We start from the raw sequence: 20,911 nt of genomic DNA, 5'->3' as shown, positions 1-20,911 counted from the left end.
ATAATTTTTCTGAAAGATTCGGCACCTTAAAAATCATTTTGCAAGCCTCACTGTCGGCTGACCATCTCAAAAACTACGTGTCTGTTAGTGAATTCTAACAGGAACTTTTTTTTTTTTTTAAGCTATTGAGAATTTGTGGTTTGGTTTGACTACGAAATTCGATTGAAAAGAAATTGAAATAGTGTCGGCAAGGTTTTCAATCAAAGTGTGTACCAAGCATCATAGGGAACCCCAAAGACATAGAATTGATCAAATGACAACGGTTTTTTTGGCGTTTTTCGAGCTAGAATAATTTTAGGGACCACCCTTTCCTAAACTTTAAGAAGGAAATTCTGTCCCATTTAATTGAAAAAGCTCTCTTATCCCAGATTTGTAAGCTATGGCAATACTACCTAATCAATTTTAAATAATTTGGCCGAAAAAACTAAAATAATTTGAATTGGACGAGACAGGTTGATCCGTTTAATGTATCGACGTACCGAAACCCTTACCGTAAATTGCCAGTTCTTTTGGTTTTCTTGAAATTTTCTGTTAAATAATAGCAACAACCAATGGATAGTCGCAATGATCAAATTGTCTTTCCATAATTTGATTAGAAATTAAAGTTGTTTTTTACTTGGAATTTTTTTAATACAGACATTGAATATAAAAATATTGTAAGCATAAAAAATAAACTTCTTTTCAATGCTATTATCTCTAAATTCCCCAAAAAAGTAAAAACAAAAGTTCCTTCAAGGCTTATGGTAAAAGGGGGGTAGCGATCATATTATATAACTATTCCAAGTACGATTTTTTCCAAAAAAGTAAAAACAAATTAACCTATAAAATGTAAAAACAAAGGTTTTCTGCAACTGAAAACTTAGGAAAACAAAAGTTTTCGTAATGAACTGATTGTTTATATATTGTTTAGAAAGAAAAGGACCCTTTTTCGTGCCCAATCTGTATACACATAAGTGAGGATGTGCTTGGGGGTTTAAACCCCCTCCCCACTGGATACGGCCTTAGTTGTAGGAAATCCGATAAAACGGTTGATAATTGTGAATGGAAGCGAGTGGTTGTGGGGAGGGAGGCTCCCTCGCGTAAGTATAGACCATATTGATAGTTGCAGGAAATTATAGGTTAGTTTTTACTTAAAAGTGTCTATGTTGTTAAAATACTTAATTATCCGAGGGACCTTTTTCGAAATGAAAATCATATCGTATATTAACGATGCTCTAAACTTAGCTTTTTCATTTAAATTCTGTCAAATTATGTGTGTTATCTTATGAATCAATTTTTTAGATCTGTTTTCAGTTTGACTCCCCTCCTACAAAAAAGCCTCTGGTTTTTATATAGGTGTATTCAATTTTTGTCACAACATACTACCGAACATAATAAATAACCATAAGGATACATACGATTATTCTTAATGTTTACTTATTTTGTTATAAAACGTGTCAAAAACTGGTAATATGATCTACTTCCTTGCACAGTAAAGGTAATATGCAGTTGTGAAAAGTCCTATGCTCTCCGTCGAAAATTTTTGGCACAGATCTAAAACCACACAAACTTCATGACCCTGCCCTCGCGGACACAATAACAAATGTTTCCGATAAAAACCAAAAAACAACTGAGACTATGGTTCTGACATATATGATTCTGCTGACGTATTGCTCTGACGATCCGTCAAATTGTCTAATTACCCGCTATGAAATATGAGTCGTGTTTGGAGAAACATTTCGCGACTGTATATTAGCTTTACTGTGACTTCTTTGACATATCAGTTCACTATCTATTCACACCATTTGATGTCAAACCAACATTTTGCTTTTCTTCACAAAATGCGTCAGGTACAACACCAATTGCCTCGTAGATCCTGTCTTTCCGCCAAAAACATGACTTTGGAAAATGTTTAGCGATTAAATAAGCACTCGAAAGCAGAGCAGTTAATCCCGGTGTAACAAGACACACATAAATATTAAACAACGCGTTTCTTTCACTAAAAGTAGTTACCGCATAAGTTGGGTCTCTTTGCGAAACGTAACACGGATAGGCTGATCCTACAAATGATGAAAATGAGTAAAATACACTACAATTTACGGTTGGTGGGTATCCGCAACCTTTAACGTTTGGTAGAAGAAGAAAATTTGTATAATTCCACGCAACTGTTTCAGTAATACTCCATTTTTCAATCTTGATGGGTACTTGGGTCGTTGATGATACTTGTTTAGTTTTGTAACTCCGTCGTTCTTCGTGACGACCTCGTCCTCTTTGTTTCATTGCAGTAGGTTGTTGATCGGCACTTCGTTTACCCCTTACTTCAAAAACAAGTTCCCCAAAATTGAAAGGATTTTTCGTAGTTGCACTAGTAGGTAATAGTAAAACGTTATATAGTGGGGCTAGACTACTATTGAAATCATGCCAACTTTTTAAGGACACATTAACATAAATTTGTTTACACTTGTAAAGCTCGACAGTGCAGGCCTGACGACATGATGCCTTAATGCATGGGTTGTTTATTCCAAAGCCGCTCAGTGTTTCTACTCGTGATGTGACACAGGTGACTGGTTCTGGCACGAAATTGGCTAGTAGGGATGTTACGGCTGGCTCACCCCATATTGGAGTTAATATGGCTAAAAGCACAATACTGACTGAAAGCAAAAATGTCGCCAGACCTGTTGCAAAATAGTTCGCAATTATTCTTGGGGTCAGCTTTTGTTCTAAGTGTGGTGGTCTTTTGCGTGGTGGCAAGAGGGCGAGAAGAGTGGCCAAGGGAACCTCGGCCTCTTCCTTCTCGCCTCTTGCCATCATAATGTAGAGAGGAGTTGCGTGGTTAATTTTTGCAGGTTTAAATTACGCTGACTAAAGAAAACAGGCTAACTTTCTTGTTGGGCTCAGGACTTCATGGATAAAATTACAAATGAAACTGCTCCAAGATTTATGCATCATTGACATATGCACTCTTTTCCCTGAAAATATGAAAATTATTTTCCTAATTGTTTATTAGCCAGATTGCAAATTAAATCTGTTTCTTATATAGTGGCTTAGTTCTGTATAAAAAATATGCGTAAAACTTAAAATTTACTCAGGTAAAATTTATATCTTTGGTTTTATACTTTATAGAGAAACTCAAAAATTAATTATTTTCTAAAAATCTTAAAAGTCAAAAAACACATTAGGTAAGTATACCTCTTAGTTTACAATTCTTCGAAAATAAAAACGAGCCGTTTGATTCTACACACACTGGTGCAAACTTTTAATCCAAATTATGACACTTAAAAGTCAAAGTCAAACTTAACGGTACTTAACAACATAAACTTAACGACACTTAAAAGGTACAGAAGTCAAAATAGGTGTGTCTCCCATGTCCTAACAAAGTCTTGTTGAAAAAGATGTTAACAAGGAGTTATGAGAATGTTGTTACTAGCAATTGTTAATGAAGGTTTCAGACAAAAAATTCTTGGAAGAAATTTCCCATCATTTTGACTGCGAAATAAAAAAGGATAATAAAATTGGCCAATTTCCTCATTTAAGGGATTACTTTAGACGACCCTCCCACTACAGTTTTGTATAGCATATACACTTGCTTTAAAATGTTGTTTTAAATATTTCTTCACATTTGAAAGTTTTATTGTTAAACTCCCTACCTTATTAATACATTTCCATGAATTATTAGTAAACAATTGGCGTGCAGTTTTATTTTCAAGAGCGAACCAAAAATTGTTAGTAACAATTGGGACGGCAGAATCAGGCCCTAGATAACAGCGTTAAAAAACACAATGATTCATTTCGAACGAAAACTTACCGTCTTTAAGGGATTTTAGGCTGTTTTTCGAATACCAATAGGTTTGGTCTCACTTTAAAATTTTACTATTAAGACTAATCAAAATAATAGTTACAAAATAATTCCTGAATAAACTGCAACTGGCAATTTCCTTTCACCGGACTGTTTCTGTGCAATTTCCTTTCACCGGACTGTTTCTGTTTGCTATGGGTTGTGGAATATCTTTTACTAAGTTGCATATACCACTGTAACCTTGGTTACATATTTGTAGTTATTTGAAATTTGCAGAAGTCTCCTCGTATTTTCTAAACTTCGCTTACTTTCTTGAAAAGGTTAAGGAAAGTTCAACTGTTTTCCGACAGCTGTAAAGTTGACCAGGTCATGTGAAAATAAATTTGAAAAATCGAGTTTAGCTAGTAATATTTTTCCCAATGCACAAATAACCGAATAAAACAAGAGCTAAGAGCTTATATGGCACTTGTGACGAAGTCGGAAAAGCCAAGAGCTCATATGGTATGAGCTCTAGCAAAATTTTAAAAATCAATAGATTGCTTCAAAAGGAAAATTAGAGGCTTAATGCCGGTCGGGATTTAAAATAGGAGCTCTGAGTCACGAGGTCCTTCTAAATATCAAAATTCATTAAGATCCGATCACCCACTCGTAAGTTAAAAATACCTCGTTTTTTCTAATTCTTCAGAATTAACCCTCCCCCTAACTCTCCCAAAGAGAGCGGATCCGTTCCGGTTATGTCAATCACGTATCTAGGACTTGTTCTTATTTTTCCCACCAAGTTTCATCCCGATCCCTCCACTCTAAGCGTTTTCCAAGATTTTAGGTTTCCCCACCCTAACTCCCCCCAATGTCACCTGATCCGGTCGGGATTTAAAATACGAGCTTTGAGACATGATATCCTTCCAAACATCAAATTTCATTCAGATCCGATCACCCGCTCATAAGTTAAAAATACCTCCTTTTTTCTAATTTTCTGATTTAAACCGTCCCACCACTCCCCCCCCCCAGATGGTCAAATCGGGGAAACGACGATTTCCAATTTAATTCTGTCTGGTTTCTGATACGCCTGCCAAATTTCATCATCCTAGCTTACCTGGAAGTGCCTAAAGTAGCAAAACCGGGACAGACCGACAGAATTTGCGATCGCTATATGTCACTTGGTAGATACCAAGTTCCATAAAAACTAAAAATTTCCAAATCAGACTTGGTTAAACAAAGTGTAGAACAACGGGACAATGGCTGCCAAGAATTGTATGGAGGAAGTGTGCCAAGCGTGGTAGAAATGTTCCAAGCGGGGAGCTTGAAACATTTACCAAGTGTTCCAAGCGTGGTAGAAATGTTCCAAGCGGGGAAATTGAAACATTTACCAATTGTGCCAAGGAGCTCGGAGCTTGGAAGTGTGCCAAGCGCGAAAGAACTGTACAAAGAGTTATTAAACTGTGTAGCACACGAAAAGTTGTATGATGTCCACCAGGTTGCGTGAAGTGGCCAATCCTAATATTTCTTTGATCGAGTTTCTTTGGATAATACGGTGCTGCCTTTCAATCATTTTTCACTCATAAAAGAGCCATAAACCATTAGTTTCCAGTTGATTGATTCTAAGACAACCCCTTTCATGTGAAGTTGTTATTAAAACATATAGCATTATTCAATCTAGTTCCTTCCTCGATTTAGCCTGTTTTAGAAAATTCCACTCAATACTCTTAGGCTCAGCGCCCACGGGGCAACTGTTTTGAGACTAGGATTGCTAGCCGATTGGGCACGCAACTGTTTTGTGAGCAGGGCCTTGAAGTGGAGTGGGGGCCCACCCAAGAGGCAATCCAGTTGAGATTGGTTTCCAAACAGTCTAAAACCGTATAAGCCTCCAGCCGTGGTCACAGTTGCGTTGCAAAGTATTGTCCCACACATTTTTAGAAGCTACCGCGTTGATATTGTCCAATTCTCAATATATTAGACCAGGAATTAAACGTGAAATTCGTAGGAGAAGCATGAAGAGCTGTACAACTATGGACTTTCTGTAAAAACTGAAAAATGCGACATTCTGTAGGATGCAATAAATTTTCTATCTGTTTAAGACAGTTCTTTTGCTACTGAGAATAGACCAAACTTTGCATTCTTTTCCAAGTAGGGATAGACTCAATACTCCCTCTGGACCTTATAAAACCTACGGTACTCACAGTAATCAATTAAGTCTTCCTCGTTGAAACTCAGCATAGTAAACCACACTGCACTGCTAAATTAGATAAACACAACTTATTCACAACCACTCGCGTCCGTGGACGGAAACAGGTTTCATTATAGTTGTAAACTGGTCGCTAACCAGTTGCAGATGAGACTATTTTCCAACCGTTATCTAGAAACGGTTGCCCCGTGTGTGCTGGGCCTTAGATGTCTCTTGGATTTTGCACAAGCCTGTTTTTATATTATGAAAGGTGTATTTAAACAATAAGCAATTTACGTTATTCATAGCCTTTGGAGTGTCATGCCTTCACTGAAGGCTTACTTGCTAAGCTTTTGAACTAATTTTGAACTAACGAAATGTTTTTAGTTTATCAGCCTTGGCCAGGTCACATTCGTCAGGATTGCCATGTACATTGATTGGCGTTTCAATAAAAGTTATGTATCCTGTGACGATCTTTTCCAAATTGAGAGTAAAATAGCAAGAGATATGGATTTTGCCTGGTTGGATACCTAGCTCTTTACGCTAAAGTTTGACTCTTTGTCCCAGTTCTACTTTTTAAAACAATAAAAAATTTTAGTGTAAAGAGCGGGATGTTGAGGAGGGGACAACCCTTCTCATATATGGAATAATTTCTATTCGTTTTAAATTTTAAAATCGCTCCTTATTTGCAGTTAAAAAAAATTGTGTTTTTATTTAATTTATTAAAGCTTGAGTCTAAAGGGTTAGATTTAGCGTGACCACAATTTCAAAAGGCACCACGAGTAATTTGTCAGAGCTCAAATTTCTCAGAGAGTATCTGATCAGAGTCAGATATGTCTAAACCTCATTTTCAGAGCTCTCCAGAAATTATTATCAGTCAATGCTACTTAACAGCTTCTTCATAGCTGGCGTAGCATTCTCTTAAATGTTTTTTTTTTCAAAAAACTTAGTGGAAAAAAAACTATTCATAAAAACACATTTCCGACCGTAAATAATTAAATTTACTTTATTGCACGTGTAGGTTATCCAAAAAAGCTTTATTATTGCCCACAGCACATCTTAAGAGCTTTTATAAGAAATTTTATGCTACTTTACTGATTTTGTCGGAAAATTAACTGTTAATTGATACACATACTGTCTCAATTTTATCCTCTGGTAAATTGGTAAAATTGGATAGGTAAAGTTGGTAAATCTTTTACCAACTGTTATTTGCCACTGCAGCTATTAAATGTGTTCAGGTTATGCTTATAAACTTGAAACAGAAGGGGCAAGGGGGAGGGGAAAACCTACTTTTAAAAATTTAGGTTAGCATTTCATTTTTATTTATCTTGAAATTGTCGTATCGCAGTTTATGCAAGATTTATTGGAAAAATTAACTCTGTTAGACCGACATGTGATTATTTATTATTATTATTCAAAAAAGAACAACACATAACACCAATAATAATAAAGATCCTAGAAGCGAACTTGTTAAGGACCAAAACAACAACAAAAATTGAAAATGAAGAAGAGAGAGAAAAAAAGAAAAGAGAAAACATGGGTAATTAAAGCAAATTGAATAAACATTTAGAGAAATATAATATCAAAATTTTAGTACATTGTTATATAGCGTCCAAAAACTTGTGGATAGCTCGACACTGGAGGGTATTAAATTCCATTGAAGTATAAATATATAAATTGGGGATCGCTGGGCGGAACTAGAGATACACTTGGGGACAATGAAGGAACGGTTGGATGAACGGAGACAGTGGCCTTCAGAATTATTACTATTAAAATAAGATAATAAGTGGAGAGGAAGATTTTTATGGTAAGCGGAGTATGCATGGGATGGATTTAATTTTTTGATGATTTGTTCAAAAGGGATAATACCAAAATCGGAGTACAAGTCCTTGGTGGGATATAGTCGTGGCAACCGAAAAACTGCTTTGACGGAACGGTTTTGAGCAGATTTTAATTTTTTGGTAACTGAAGGGTATGTACTGCCCCAAACAGATCCGCAGCATGAGATATATGGGTAAATAAAAGAATAATAAAGGGTGACAAGGATATCGGGAGGAAGAAAATAATTCACACGATTAATCATACTTACCTGTCGCAAAATTATGGCTCTGATATAGGACACATGTGTTGCAAATGATAGGCAGGAGTCTATGTGGACATCAAGAAACTTGGCAACTTCGACCTGCGGGAGGAGATTGGTAGAATATTTTAGGCCAAGTGCTGGCTGAGCTTCGTTTTTTTGTAAGGGGTTCGAAATAATACCACCTGACTTTTCTTGCTGTTAATGGTCATGCAGTTAACGAGACACCACTCCTGTACTCTATTCAGAAGGGTTTGAGTAGAGGTGACGACGGATGGTAAATTAGGACCGGTGATGAAAAAGTTGCTATTGTCAGCAAAAAGTACTGGGTGCACTGATGGACCCAGGTCCGTAACCAAATCATTAATATAAAGGAGAAAAAGTATTGGACCAAGAACAGAGCCCTGTGGGACGCCCCTCCGGACAGGTAGGGGATGTGAAGTCACCCCGCCCAGACTCACACTCTGTACTCTACCAGAGAGATAAGAGCCGAACCATGAGAAAAAAAACTCCACGAATCCCTAGGTTATTGAGTTTACTTAATAAAATACTGTGATCAACCATGTCAAAGGCCTTAGAAAAGTCCAGAAATAAGCCCAATACAGTATTTTTAAGGCCAAGTTGGGAACGTATAAACTGTGTGGCGTCTATTTGTGCATGAGCAGTTGAAAATTTGGCACGGAAGCCATATTGATGAAGAGAACTCAACGAATCTGATGAATTATTCCCAAATACAAAGGGAGAAAGACGTCGGAATATAATTCTCTCGAGCACTTTAGATATAACTGGGAGAAGTGAGATTGGACGATAATTGCTTATCTCAGACGGATCGCTTCTTTTATGAATCGGGATAACAATTGCTGATTTAAATATTTCTGGGAAGACTCCATTGGTCATAGACAGGTTTGCTATGTGCACAATGGGTTCACAAATATAGGAAGATACGGTCCTAAGAAGCTTATTACTTATGCCAAAGAAGTCAGGTGTACTACTATTAGAGAGAAATTCGATAACTTGAAGCACCTCTTTGCGATAAGTTGGAGGGAAAAACATGGAGCTGGGATTCTTGCTAGGGTGTACTGACTGGGAGAAGGAGCAGGAGCAGGAGTTAGCATTTGGAATATTAGTGAAATAATTATAAAAAGCATCCGGTACTGAGATTGGGTCAATTAATCTGCCACTGATGTCCCTAAGGTTAATAGGTACAGATCTTGAATTCCTTATTTTTAAAGAATTTCATTTATTGTAGACCAAATTTTTTGCAAGTTCCCTTTGTAGTGAGAGATTTTTGAATAATAATAATAATTTTTCTTTGCTTCCCGGATGAGTTTGGCATATACATTTTTGTATTATTTATAATTAGTCAGGTCAATGACGCTACCGGTTTTGCAAGCTAACTTATATAGGTCGATATGAAGAGATTATCAGGCTATTGGACATCCAGGGGCGTATATGGGTAGTTTTTAGGTTTGATTTACGAACTGGAAAGGCTGAACTGATAAGATCACTCAATCCCTGTGTATAACTATTTGTGGCTGAATTAACATCCTGACAATACACAATCTTGGACCAGTCGAAGGATTTCAAACAATCCGTGAACCGGTTCATATTCACAGTATTATATATTCTATTATACGTAGGGGTATTAGTTCTAAGGGGTTGAGTTGCTGATAGGGAGGGTAAGGAAAGATAGATTGAGAAGTGATCTGACAGGTCAGAAAATATTATTTTGGAGGACAGGTGGTTTCCCAGGGAAGTGGATACAAAAATGTTGTCAATTAAAGTAGCGGTAGACCTCATAGGATCAACTCTAATAGGAAAAAGGATTGTGGGAAGAAGACCACTTGAGGTAAATGTTTCAAAGAAGGTATCACAATCATTATTATTGCTGACATTTAATAAATTACAATTGAAGTCCCCAAAAACTATTGCCTTCTTTTGTGGTAAATTAATAAAACTAGAAAAATCATCAAACAGATTACAAAAGAAAGGTGTCGGAAATGAGGGTTGTTTATAAAATAACGAAAAAATAGAAGAATTCTCGTCTACACTTATGTCGACGATTACTGAATAAATGCATCTATTATTTATAGGTTGCGAGAACAAGAATTCACAGTCTAATAGTCTGGTGAATTTCAGACTTGACCGGATGTAAAGAGAAATGCCGAAAGAGGACTTGGTTAATTTTCTTTCAATATGAATAGCTTGAAAGCCAGTGAGGGAAAATTCATTAGTATCATCATTTTCTGAAAGCCACATCTCCGTTATTCCAATTACGTCGAAAGGGCAGTAACCATTTGTTAAAATTAAATCTTTAAAATTACCCAAAGTATCCCGTATGCTTCTGATGTTAAAGCAAATTACATTAAGTTTGGTCTCTTCCATTAGCTTTGGTTTCACATTGCTTTGAGGAATTCTGACAAACTAGCAGGTTATTGAAAACCAAGTTTGTTTGAGTTTAATTTTATGTTAAAGTTATTAATTTCATAATCGGTAAAAGACTATTGCTACGGTATTTATTACATGAACATTATATATTAGTATTATATTTTTCATTGGCTACCCAAGGATTTTTTTATTCTGAGATATTTTTTTTTCTGGTGTGTGCCCGATTTCTACAGCCTATTGTACATAGCAAAACGCCATGTAGACTACAGAGTTTGTAGACAAGCAAGGTAGCAAGGTACGCATTAGGAAGTTCTACCTTGACAAGCAAGGTAGAACTTCCTTATGCGTAGCACGACTTTTGCCATACTTTGTATACTTCTGTCACGCATCGCAGACTTCTGCCACCAATAGCATGCGCCACCTCTTGTGTTTAATTTCTAAAGGTACCACCCACACTTTTTTCAAGCGTACTGCACTTTCAGTGAAGTGCTAGTTTTCGCTATGCTACATAAACAGCGAAACAACAAATGTTGCTCGTTTTAAATTTCAACATTACTCATAAATTCAATCAAAAAATCGTTTTAATAAATCTTTTTTAATAAATGCTAGCTCTTTAAATATTCGCCTTCTTTTGATAATTTAGCACTACAAACTTTGAATGATCACTTGTATGACCATCCCTCTCTGAAAAAGTAAGAAATTTCATGTCTTGTCGATACAGGTATTAGAGTTCAATACTCAATTCAATACAGGTATTAGAGTATTAGGTATTATGTTTTAGGGTATTGTACAAGTATTAGGTATTAGAGTTCAGTACAGGTATTAGAGTTCATACTCAATTCAAATACATAGTTTCTGTGAAGACCATTTCCCCTTTGAAGTTCAATTTCAATTTTCAAAGTTTTGCAAATGTTAATTCGCTAATAGATTTTAATAAGCAACATTAAAAAGAATGCACTTTGTATATCAGCAAAAATGCCGAATTTTTTGCTGCATATGTTTTATTCAAAGATAAAGTTTTTAGAGTTTGCGCTTTATTTATAGGAATTGTTTTTTACTTACAGTTTATTGCCGAGAATTATTCTATCCAAGGCTATCTTAAATTTTAGTGTCAACATTATTCCCTCTTCCACATAATGGATATTACCAAATTCAGGGGGGGGGAGCATTTTTTATCAAGGAAAATATTATAAAATGCCCTTTCAATAAAATAACCCGACCGAGGTATTTTTCAAAATTTACGCGAGAAGGGAACCAAATATGTGAGAAGCAACCTCTTCCTTCCCCGACACTGTTTCTTCAGGCAAATATCGAAGAATATTTAGAAGAATAGGAAAAAATCAACTTCTGATTTTCTTTACTTCCTGGGAGTATTTTTGGAAAAGAACCTGTAATATTGACGCTGCGGTGTAATAGCTTCTGTGTTTTGGCAGATATATTTTCCTCTATTATTTAAAATATCACATCCATGGGCCTACCGGCATAAGCGGTGATACCTTCACAAGGGCATGGACAACCACAACGAATTTTCCAGGGAAAAAAGATGCGAGTGGTAAAAGAGAATGGTTTTTATCAGGATCTAGTTGACATATTTCTAATTTTTCTTTTAAATACATCTTGGATGCTTTCTTGCTCTCCAAGGGGGAAGAGGATGCCTTTGGGTTAATTAAGAAGGAGGTTCAGAATAGTTGAGGGAGGTAAATCTCTAATTTTGATTCATCCCTTGGACGATTTTCGGAATAAGTCTACAATTTTGTAGACGCATCAAATAAATATGCATCCGTGTGTATTTTTTCCCATCTGTCTTCTGGGAAAAAATACAAAATTCCACATCTTTGTAGATAGGAGCTCGAAACTTCTACAATAGGGTTTTCTGATACGCTGAATCTGATGGTGTGATTTTCGCTAAGATTCTACGACTTTTAGGGGGTGTTTCCTCCTATTTTCTAAAATAAGGCAAATTTTCTTAGGCTCGTAACTTTTGATGGGTAAGACTAAACTTGATGAAACTTGTATATTTAAAATCAGCATTAAAATGCGATTCTTTAGACGGAACTATTGGTACCAAAATTCCGTTTTTTAGAGTTTCGGTTACTATTGAGCCGGGTCGCTCTTTGCTACAATTCGTTACCACGAACTGTTTGATTCAGAAAAGGAAAAAGATTGTTCTAGCTTACTTAGCATTAATGCTGCAAAGAGTAACTATTTTCTGTTTAATTGGACTTTTATATCTCCAAATCTTCCCGGTGAAATAGCAATGAATGGTTCTTTACTAAAGCGGGTTTAGAAAGTGCGGTACTTAGGGTTTATTCTCGATCAGAACCTCAGCTGGAGAAGACACACTGATGTGGTTGCGTTTAAGGCGGCGCGTGGCCTTTGGGAATTTAAGAGGTTTTCATCATTTTTTACCTTTTCGTATTTTAGTTCTTTTATATCATTCTTTGAATGCACTGTATATAAATTATGGATACATGATTTCGACTTGAAATTTTATATGCAATTTTAAACGAGTACAGATTCAGCAAAATAAAGTATTGAGGTTATTTGGTAAGTATGATGCAGGCCTTTTTAAGTACAGATTCGATTTTTAGGAAACTTGGAGTTTGAATTTGGGTCAGATTGGAAGTTGTCAGATTGGTATTTTTGTGTTTCAGACTTTGAATGGTTTCGTGCATGATTCTTTTTTAAAATTTTTTTTTTCGGTTTAACTCATTTTATCACGGATTTGCTACGAGAAATGCTTGAGACCTGGTAAGTGAGCCAAAAAGTACGGTTCGTTCTAGCCATGTGGCAAGGTACACGGGTACGGTGGTTTGGGATACCTCTCATTTTGGCATTAGGGGTAATGTATTTTCTTGGTTTCAATCTTATTTGAATAATAGGTTAATTTCTGTCAATCCACAATTTAATTTCTGTCAATCACAAGTGAATTTTGGCGTCCCTCAGGGACCAGTTTTAGGGCCAGTACTATTTTTGATTTATATAAATGATCTTTTTTACGCAGTAAAAAAGCAGAAACCTATTCATTGCTGTGGCTGTGTCATCCTAAACCTTCCCTTGCCCATAGTGTCAGCTATAATTCGCCATCTTCTGATGTCCTTGTTTCTTTTGCTGATGATAGCACACTCGGCACTTCGGGGAATTGTGAATCCGAGCTTCGATTAAACTTGGAATACTTGTTTGAGAGAGTAGTTTCATGGCTTGATGCTAATTTCCTTGCCCTAAATTATTCAAAATCCAATTTTTTGATATTTTCGCATGTTTCTCAGATCTATCCCAAGTTATCAGAAATTTATCAACCAAATGGGATAATTCACAGATCTAAAGATCGATATGTTCGTTTTTTGGGCATTCTTGTTGATGAAAACTTGTCTTTTAAGCGTCACATTGATTTGATTAAAATGAAGATATGCTGGAGTCTCGGTATTTTAAGGAAACTCAAACATATTTTCCCTGGATCAATTTTGGAAATCCTTTTTCACTCCTTGATCCGATCTTACGTTTCCTACTATCCAATAGTATGGATGTCAACCTTTCCTTCACTGTTAAAACCACTGGAAACTAACCGTTCAAGAGTTATCCCATTACTTGATCTCGAGTCACTGTATATTCTTTCGTGTGCATGTTTTACTTTTTTCTCAGCTTCATGGTGACCTCCCCCGTCCCCGAAGTGTTCAGCCATCTTTCACCTCTGATCAGAATAATTATAAGCTTCGCAATACCGAAAATCATATTCAAGTTCCTTTTACTCCTTGTGTAGGGTCAGACTTTAACCCTTTAATTGCGAGTTATACTGTATGGAATAAGTTGCCCGAATCAGCTCGAAGGTGCCACTCATTCGGTTTGTTCAAAAAAATTATTAAAAATTCATTGGCTTCTTAGGAATTATTTTATCTATTTTGTGTATATGCGTGTATGTATGCATATAAATTTCCTTATTATTTCATTAGAGTCTATTTTATCTACAGATCTACATAATTAATTTAGTCTATTCAATCTATTAGTGTATTTAGTTTTGTTTTCTATAGTTTTTTTTTATTTTATTTATTATTTCCTTTCTTCTCCTTTTTGCTCTTCTCTCTGTGAGTAAGTGATTATTTTTTCTCTCTCTCTCTCTGAGTAAATGGCTCGTTCATTTTCCCCTTTTTTACAGGCCAAAGAGCCTTTGGGGAAATAGTAAAATGTAATATTGTATATGTGTAATAAATCTTATCTTATCTTCCAGACTCAATTCGGAAAGCGGAAACTGTTCATGCTATTGACTTACGAATAAAGTGAACAAACCAATCGATGCCTTTTATGCTCTTTCCAAATATAATAATCACTTTTGTCGCAAATGAATTTTACCCCTAACCCTATATATGCCAATTCAGGGTATATACTTGTTCTTAAGGGGGTGGGGTAAAGTTTTATCTTACCTCTCATTTGCATCAGAAATTAACTTTACACCCTCCCCCTAATGTGCAAAAATATACCCTGAATTGGTATATACAGGGGTGGGGGTAAAATTCATTTATGGAAAAAGCGATTGGTATATTTGGAAAGAGCGTAAAAAGGCATCGAGTAGTATATTCACTTTATTCCTAAGTCAATAATATGAACAGCGAAATATTTTTCAGCGGAAGCGTGCCGTGATTCAAAAGCTGGTTAAAGAAGCATCTCCTTGTGGGCGGTTGGTGAGTCTTGGGTTGGAGGACGAGATAAGACAAATCAAGTAATTTGGGTTTTCAAATTCCCGAACGTCGGTATTTTCCAAGTAGGTGATACTAATGATCTAAAGTTAAACTCCCTTTGCAGTTCCCTCAATTTAAAACAGATGGTAAAAATATCAACAACCGAAGAAAATTCTACCCCTGGTTTGATTTGCAAGAATATGCACGCTTTTTACAGCCCACCTGTTCCTTTGCCCCCGTCAGGGGGAAGCTACCATTTTTGTTTATTAATGAAGTCTCTCTCCAACTTTAATCATACTTTTTCTGTTACTAAAGTCTCTCATCGCCCAATTTTCAATGATAATCTCTTTGAATTTGGATCTTGGATTACTAATGAAAACTGGCTAGCTCTCAAGGGTAAAAATGACGTTAATGTTCAAGTCTTTTACTTCCAAACCGTACATTACTAGGAAATTGAAAAAGCTAATTAGAATTATTAACTCAATGCTATTGCAGTGGACTTGCAAAAGGCTTTTGATTTAATTAACCACAATACCTTGGTAGAAAAACTATCCAATGACTTTCTTGTTAACCCCTATTTAATTGGAATAATTGCGGCTTTCGTTTTTAATGGAACGCAAGTCATCAAATGCCGGAACGTATATTCTGGTCTCTAATGGCCCGCCAGGGAACCCTCTTCGGCCCAAATTTATTTCTTGCAATGATATACAACCTTGCTGTCGATTCCCCGGATAGATAGAATTTGTTGATGATCTAACTGTCTTAGAACCATGTTTCAAAAATTTAAAAAGTAGCCCAATGGACATTTTGGAATCGATATCAGACAAAGCTGTTACGAATGATATTAGAGTCAACCCTTTAAAGTCAACTGTTTTAACTATTAATTTCCTTAAAATTCCCCCTTCTTTCTCCTGCCCAATCCCCCTGAAATGTCTTTCACCGCTGTGAAATTACTGGGTGTTACCATCTCATGAGACTTAAGATGGGATTGCCATATTAATGAAATTCTAAAATGTGCAAATGTCACATTTCTCCTCCTTAAACTCCTTAAAAAATTTGAATGTCCTAAATTGTATTGTTTGAGGAGTTTCCCCTCATTTGCACGCCCAATCATCGAGTACGCCTGTCCTTTTTGACATCCTGCTTCTCCATTGAATTGTCAGACAGAATAGAGGCTGTCGAAAAAATCTGCCTAAGAAGTATCTTTAATGAGGGAAGTACCTTACATTTCCCTTCTTCGAAGAGGCAACCTAGTTACCCTTAAGAAAAGGAGAGCGAAATTTCCTTGCGTTTCGCCATCAATACCCTTCACAACCCTCGGACAACTACCTTTTTCCCTAGTCAATATTCAATTCTTCGACCCCGCCTCGCGTGTTCTGCTTAATCAAAAATTCCCCTCTTCGCCACAATAAAAGTTTCCACTGAAAGATATAGAAAAACTTTCATCCCTTACATAGTTGACATATTCAGCCAGTGAATCTCCTCACCGCTCCACCCTGATCTCCCTTTTCACCTTATATTTTTACTGTTCTTTTTGCAATATTCGAGCTTTCTATTTGTTCGAATAACTAAATTGTTTTTGTTTAATTATTTTATTCCCTTTTTAATTTTACAAGTTTTTCTTTGTTTTGACATTTTACTGATTCAGCATTGACCTTTTACTTTTTGAGTTTTAATTGTTTTTGACATTTTCACTTATTTGACATGACCCTTTTATAATTATTTCGTTGTTGTTTGTTTTCTGTTTTTCTTTTGTTTTATTGACGCTAAAGTGCGAGTTCGGCCCATTTTGTCTTGTGATAGCCGTTTTTTAGCAACAAGTCTTATCATAAGCCGACATGAATCATTTTTAGCAAATTTGTTGAATCCTGAATGGGTGAAATTCCATGTTAACACCGAACACCATTATGGGAAGATCCTTTATAGGAGGACAACTGCATCAGGACGTAAGATACAGATCTATGGACATTTGGCTTTGCAAAGGGATGCCTCGAACCTGTCGGGGTACCCACAAGACAGGGGACCATGCGGTCAATTCTATACCCACTTAAGGGGTGGCGCCCCTCGAGAAAATTACAGCCTAGTAAACAATGCGCAACACTCACACAGGATTCTGATTAATAGACAATTCTTCTGGGCTTAGTCTGTTTTGTGGGTGTTTTCGGGCTGAAAAACCCCTTCCTAGTTAATTTATCTACTATGTGTCACCTCCCCGTAGTAGCATAACATCTGTAGGCATTGAAATGTATTGAATCGGAGGTAATAGGCTTTAGATTGTCTCTGGAGTATTTCGGCTTTTATTGATAGAAGAGCATCACCAAGCGCTGACATTTTGTTGAGACCAAAATGGGTCTATGGATCACAAGAGGCCTCCGATCAACTTGGGCTCCCAGGGACATCTTGCTGTTCGGTCCTAAACTGGTATAAGCACTTCGTTGTGGACCCGAACATGTGTTTTGGTTCCCTTCCTGCACTAGTTCTGAGGCCATTGATTTTCCTGATGCCAAAATAATTTAAATGATTTAAGAATATGAAAATTGCAACTGGAAATGTTACGACGTTAAAAATGACAATCATGTCGACATTTTAACTGAAGATTCAAACACTTCGGAGTAGACTTATCAAGAGTTTCAGAAATTCACATTCCAGGGTAAGAAACATGAAATTAGGTGGCAAAAAATTCTTATACTCAGGCAGGAAGTATGGGGAACATAAACAGGGAGTAGGGCTCACGATGAATAAAGAAGCTGCGAAGTCCTGTTTAGATTGGGAAGGTATTAATAATATAATATTAATCGATCATTCTATGACTAAAGAGCGAAGCATAGGGGTCTGTAGTAGTATATTCCCCTGTAGAACCGACTGACGGAGAAAGTGGTGAATCAGATGAATTTTACTTAAGGTTATAGGAACAAATAGACAGGATTCCAGGTAGAAATATGGTGCTTTTATAAAAAGATTTAATCCCCAGGTCGGTAGAAATGGGGAAAGATGCTATCCTAGGCAAAGCATATTTGGTAGTTGCAATAATTGCAAATAAATTCTATTACTTATAACATATTTTTACATAAATCTATGTAAACCAAAGTCAATAACTAAATTCCATAAGCGTTCATTAGAAATGGGGGCAATTCTCCTGGAGAAAACATTCAAAAACCAAAGTTTAAAAACTAAACTTGAAAGGATAAGTAAGGGATACTAAATAACATGTTATTTATAGTAATCCGTAGAAATTCTAGATTATAATGTTTAGAAGAACACTATAAAGATATAAACTTCCTTATTTTGAAAATTAAAGTGCTTGAAATAGCTAAAAAATTATCTTGAGGATTATCCAAAAAATCCTTAGTTTTAGTGTATATGAAATAACCCAAGGCTATGGAGTAAAAGTCGTGTAGTCAGATTGTTTGTAAATTGTGGTGAATGGAGTCGGAATCGGTGTTATAAAAATATAGCGCAATCGGTGTTATAATTGTTACAAAAATATAGCGAATCGGTGTTATAAAAAATAAAGCTCGGATAAAAAATCCGAGCTTTAGCCGGAGTTATGGAAATACACAAAGGGTGGAGTCAAGAAAAAATATTCTGAAATACTACTAAAAGGTGGCAATAGGTAATTTCGAAGACCGCACTGCCTTTCCATGACGATAAATATAAGTTCGAATAAAGATAATTCCTTTTATTTGATAGTGACAATAACATTCACCAAATATACTGAATATTTTGTGAATGTTATTATCACTGTCTAATAAAAGGTTTTATCCCTATTCGAACATGTATTTATCCTCAAAGGGACAGTAATAAACCAAAATACTATTGCAGGCTAAGTATTGACTACAATTAGCCTTCAATATTAATTTTTTGCATTCCTCTAATTAATATCAATTTCTTTCATTAATTTTTGCAGTAAATTAGCAGAAGAGTTCGGAGTTGAAGTTCTTATTTCTAAAAAGAAAAAGCTAGGAGTCCGAATTGGAGTAATTATGTTTAAAGTTCCAGGAGTCAGTGTCAGAATTGGAGCCGGTGGTAAAGTGGACTGACTCCACAGCCTTGAAATAAACAAGCGTACTTACATTCTATTTATGTAACATGTACACAGACTTCAGCAAACCCGAAGGACTCATAGGCAGTGAGCAGTCTTTGGTATACTAAAGACTACAAGCCAGGGAAGTTTTCATTAAGAAAATTGTCGTCCGATCCTCAAATAGACTGACACTGGCATCACGATAGTCTCATTAAAAACACAGAACTTAGAAGAAGACAATAGTAGTTGCTAGGCATCTCTAGCGCACAAGAAACCAAACATTGTTACTTATTAATAAAACAACTTCAGTCCAAAATAAGAATGACATACACATTAATCGATTTGGTCAAAACGCAAAGGAATAAAAAAAAAACTTTACAACATCTTCTGTATCCAATTTTAATGTTTTTCTCAACTCTACACCTTTTTTACCCCTTTCAACCCCCCTATGTTCCTTAGTTTGCTGGTTTATGTATTTTTTTTTGAAAAATATTTCGATCTTCAACTCGCTTTTCAAGTTTTTGTCAACTTGTTTTTTGTGTTATGTAGTTGTTGTTGTTGTTTTTTTTTAATCGGCCTTAATTGAAAACATTTATTTTTCTTTTGCGAGCTATGTGTTTTTTACTATTTCTATACTGATTTTTTTTTAAATTCCAGGTATACATATATATATATATATATATATATATATATATATATATATATATATATATATATATATATATATATATATATATATATATATATATATATACATACACATACACATACACACACATATATATACATATATATATATATATATATATATATATATATATATATATATATATATATATATATATATATATATATATATATATATATATATATATATATATATATATATATAAATATATATATATATATATATATATATATATATATATATATATATATATATATATATATATATATATATATATATATATATATATATATATATATATATATATATATATTCCAAGCCATTTAGATTTTTTGGTATCCTAGCAATAGTTATATGATGATAAAATGATTAAAAAGGGCATTGAACTATTGTAAATGGTGTTTTTATTGCGGCTAAGAAAATTTGACCGAACCAATGAAATGTAAAAGTAGATAAATAAAGAGGTTCATTTATGATTTTAATTTGAATCCACCATTGTCTGGTTGGAAATATAGCGTGCATTTTCGGGATGTTTTACCATATGCTGAACGTAGAGCTTGCTTCAAACGTATTTTAGAATAGAAGTGGTCAAATTGTAAAACATTTTAATTAGTCAATTAATCAACTAGCGTAATTAATCAAACAATCTATAATTGGAATTAGTCAAATGAAAAAAAAATTTGATGCCAGATCACAAAAAAGCTTTTGTCACTTTTTAAAGATTTATCCTTATTTTTAGTATATTTACATTAGTACATCTAGTACAGTGGGTTTGATAGCTTAAATCCAATGTTCAAAGACGCAGATCCCGTATACAGATTAGATAAAAAAACAAGTTTTTTCAACGGAAAGTAAGGAGCGACATTAAAACTTAAAACAAACAGAAATTACTTCGTATATAAAGGGGCTGCTCCCTCATCAACGCCCTGCTCTTTACGCTAAAGTTTGACTCTTTCTCTTAACTCTACTTTTTAAAACAGTAAAAAAAACAGTTTTTTTTAATAAAACCTACAAATCTAAGCTTTTTTTAATAAAAGGATAAACTAATACTACTACTACTACTAAGAACTCACTGCAGCACCAGACCGCCACAGCTACGCACGATCCAACTCCATCCCAGCC

The 20,911-nt window shown here is 35.2% G+C and overlaps 1 protein-coding gene across 1 annotated transcript; it reads right to left on the bottom strand.

Moving 5' to 3' along the window:
* Window positions 1–928: 928 nt before the first annotated feature.
* Window positions 929–19,266, bottom strand: LOC136029989 (protein tipE-like). The gene is made up of 2 exons (XM_065708575.1): window positions 19,151–19,266; window positions 929–2,948 (listed from the first exon to the last, which is right to left on the bottom strand). Exon 2 carries the CDS (start codon window positions 2,788–2,790, stop codon window positions 1,768–1,770), a length of 1,023 nt encoding a protein of 340 aa, XP_065564647.1. The 5' UTR covers window positions 2,791–2,948; window positions 19,151–19,266; the 3' UTR covers window positions 929–1,767.
* Between the last annotated feature and the right edge of the window lie 1,645 nt (window positions 19,267–20,911).

Source organism: Artemia franciscana, chromosome 8 (genome assembly GCF_032884065.1).
Source record: "Artemia franciscana chromosome 8, ASM3288406v1, whole genome shotgun sequence".
NCBI classification, from domain to species: Eukaryota; Metazoa; Arthropoda; class Branchiopoda; order Anostraca; family Artemiidae; genus Artemia; species Artemia franciscana.
The sequence above is the reverse complement of the archived record's forward strand: the minus strand, read 5'-3'. Positions and strand labels throughout refer to the sequence as shown.

Coding starts and splice junctions, on each gene's coding strand:
- LOC136029989 (XM_065708575.1), bottom strand. CDS start 2,790: ATGATGGCAAGAGGCGAGAAGGAAGAGGCCGAGGTTCCCTTGGCCACT.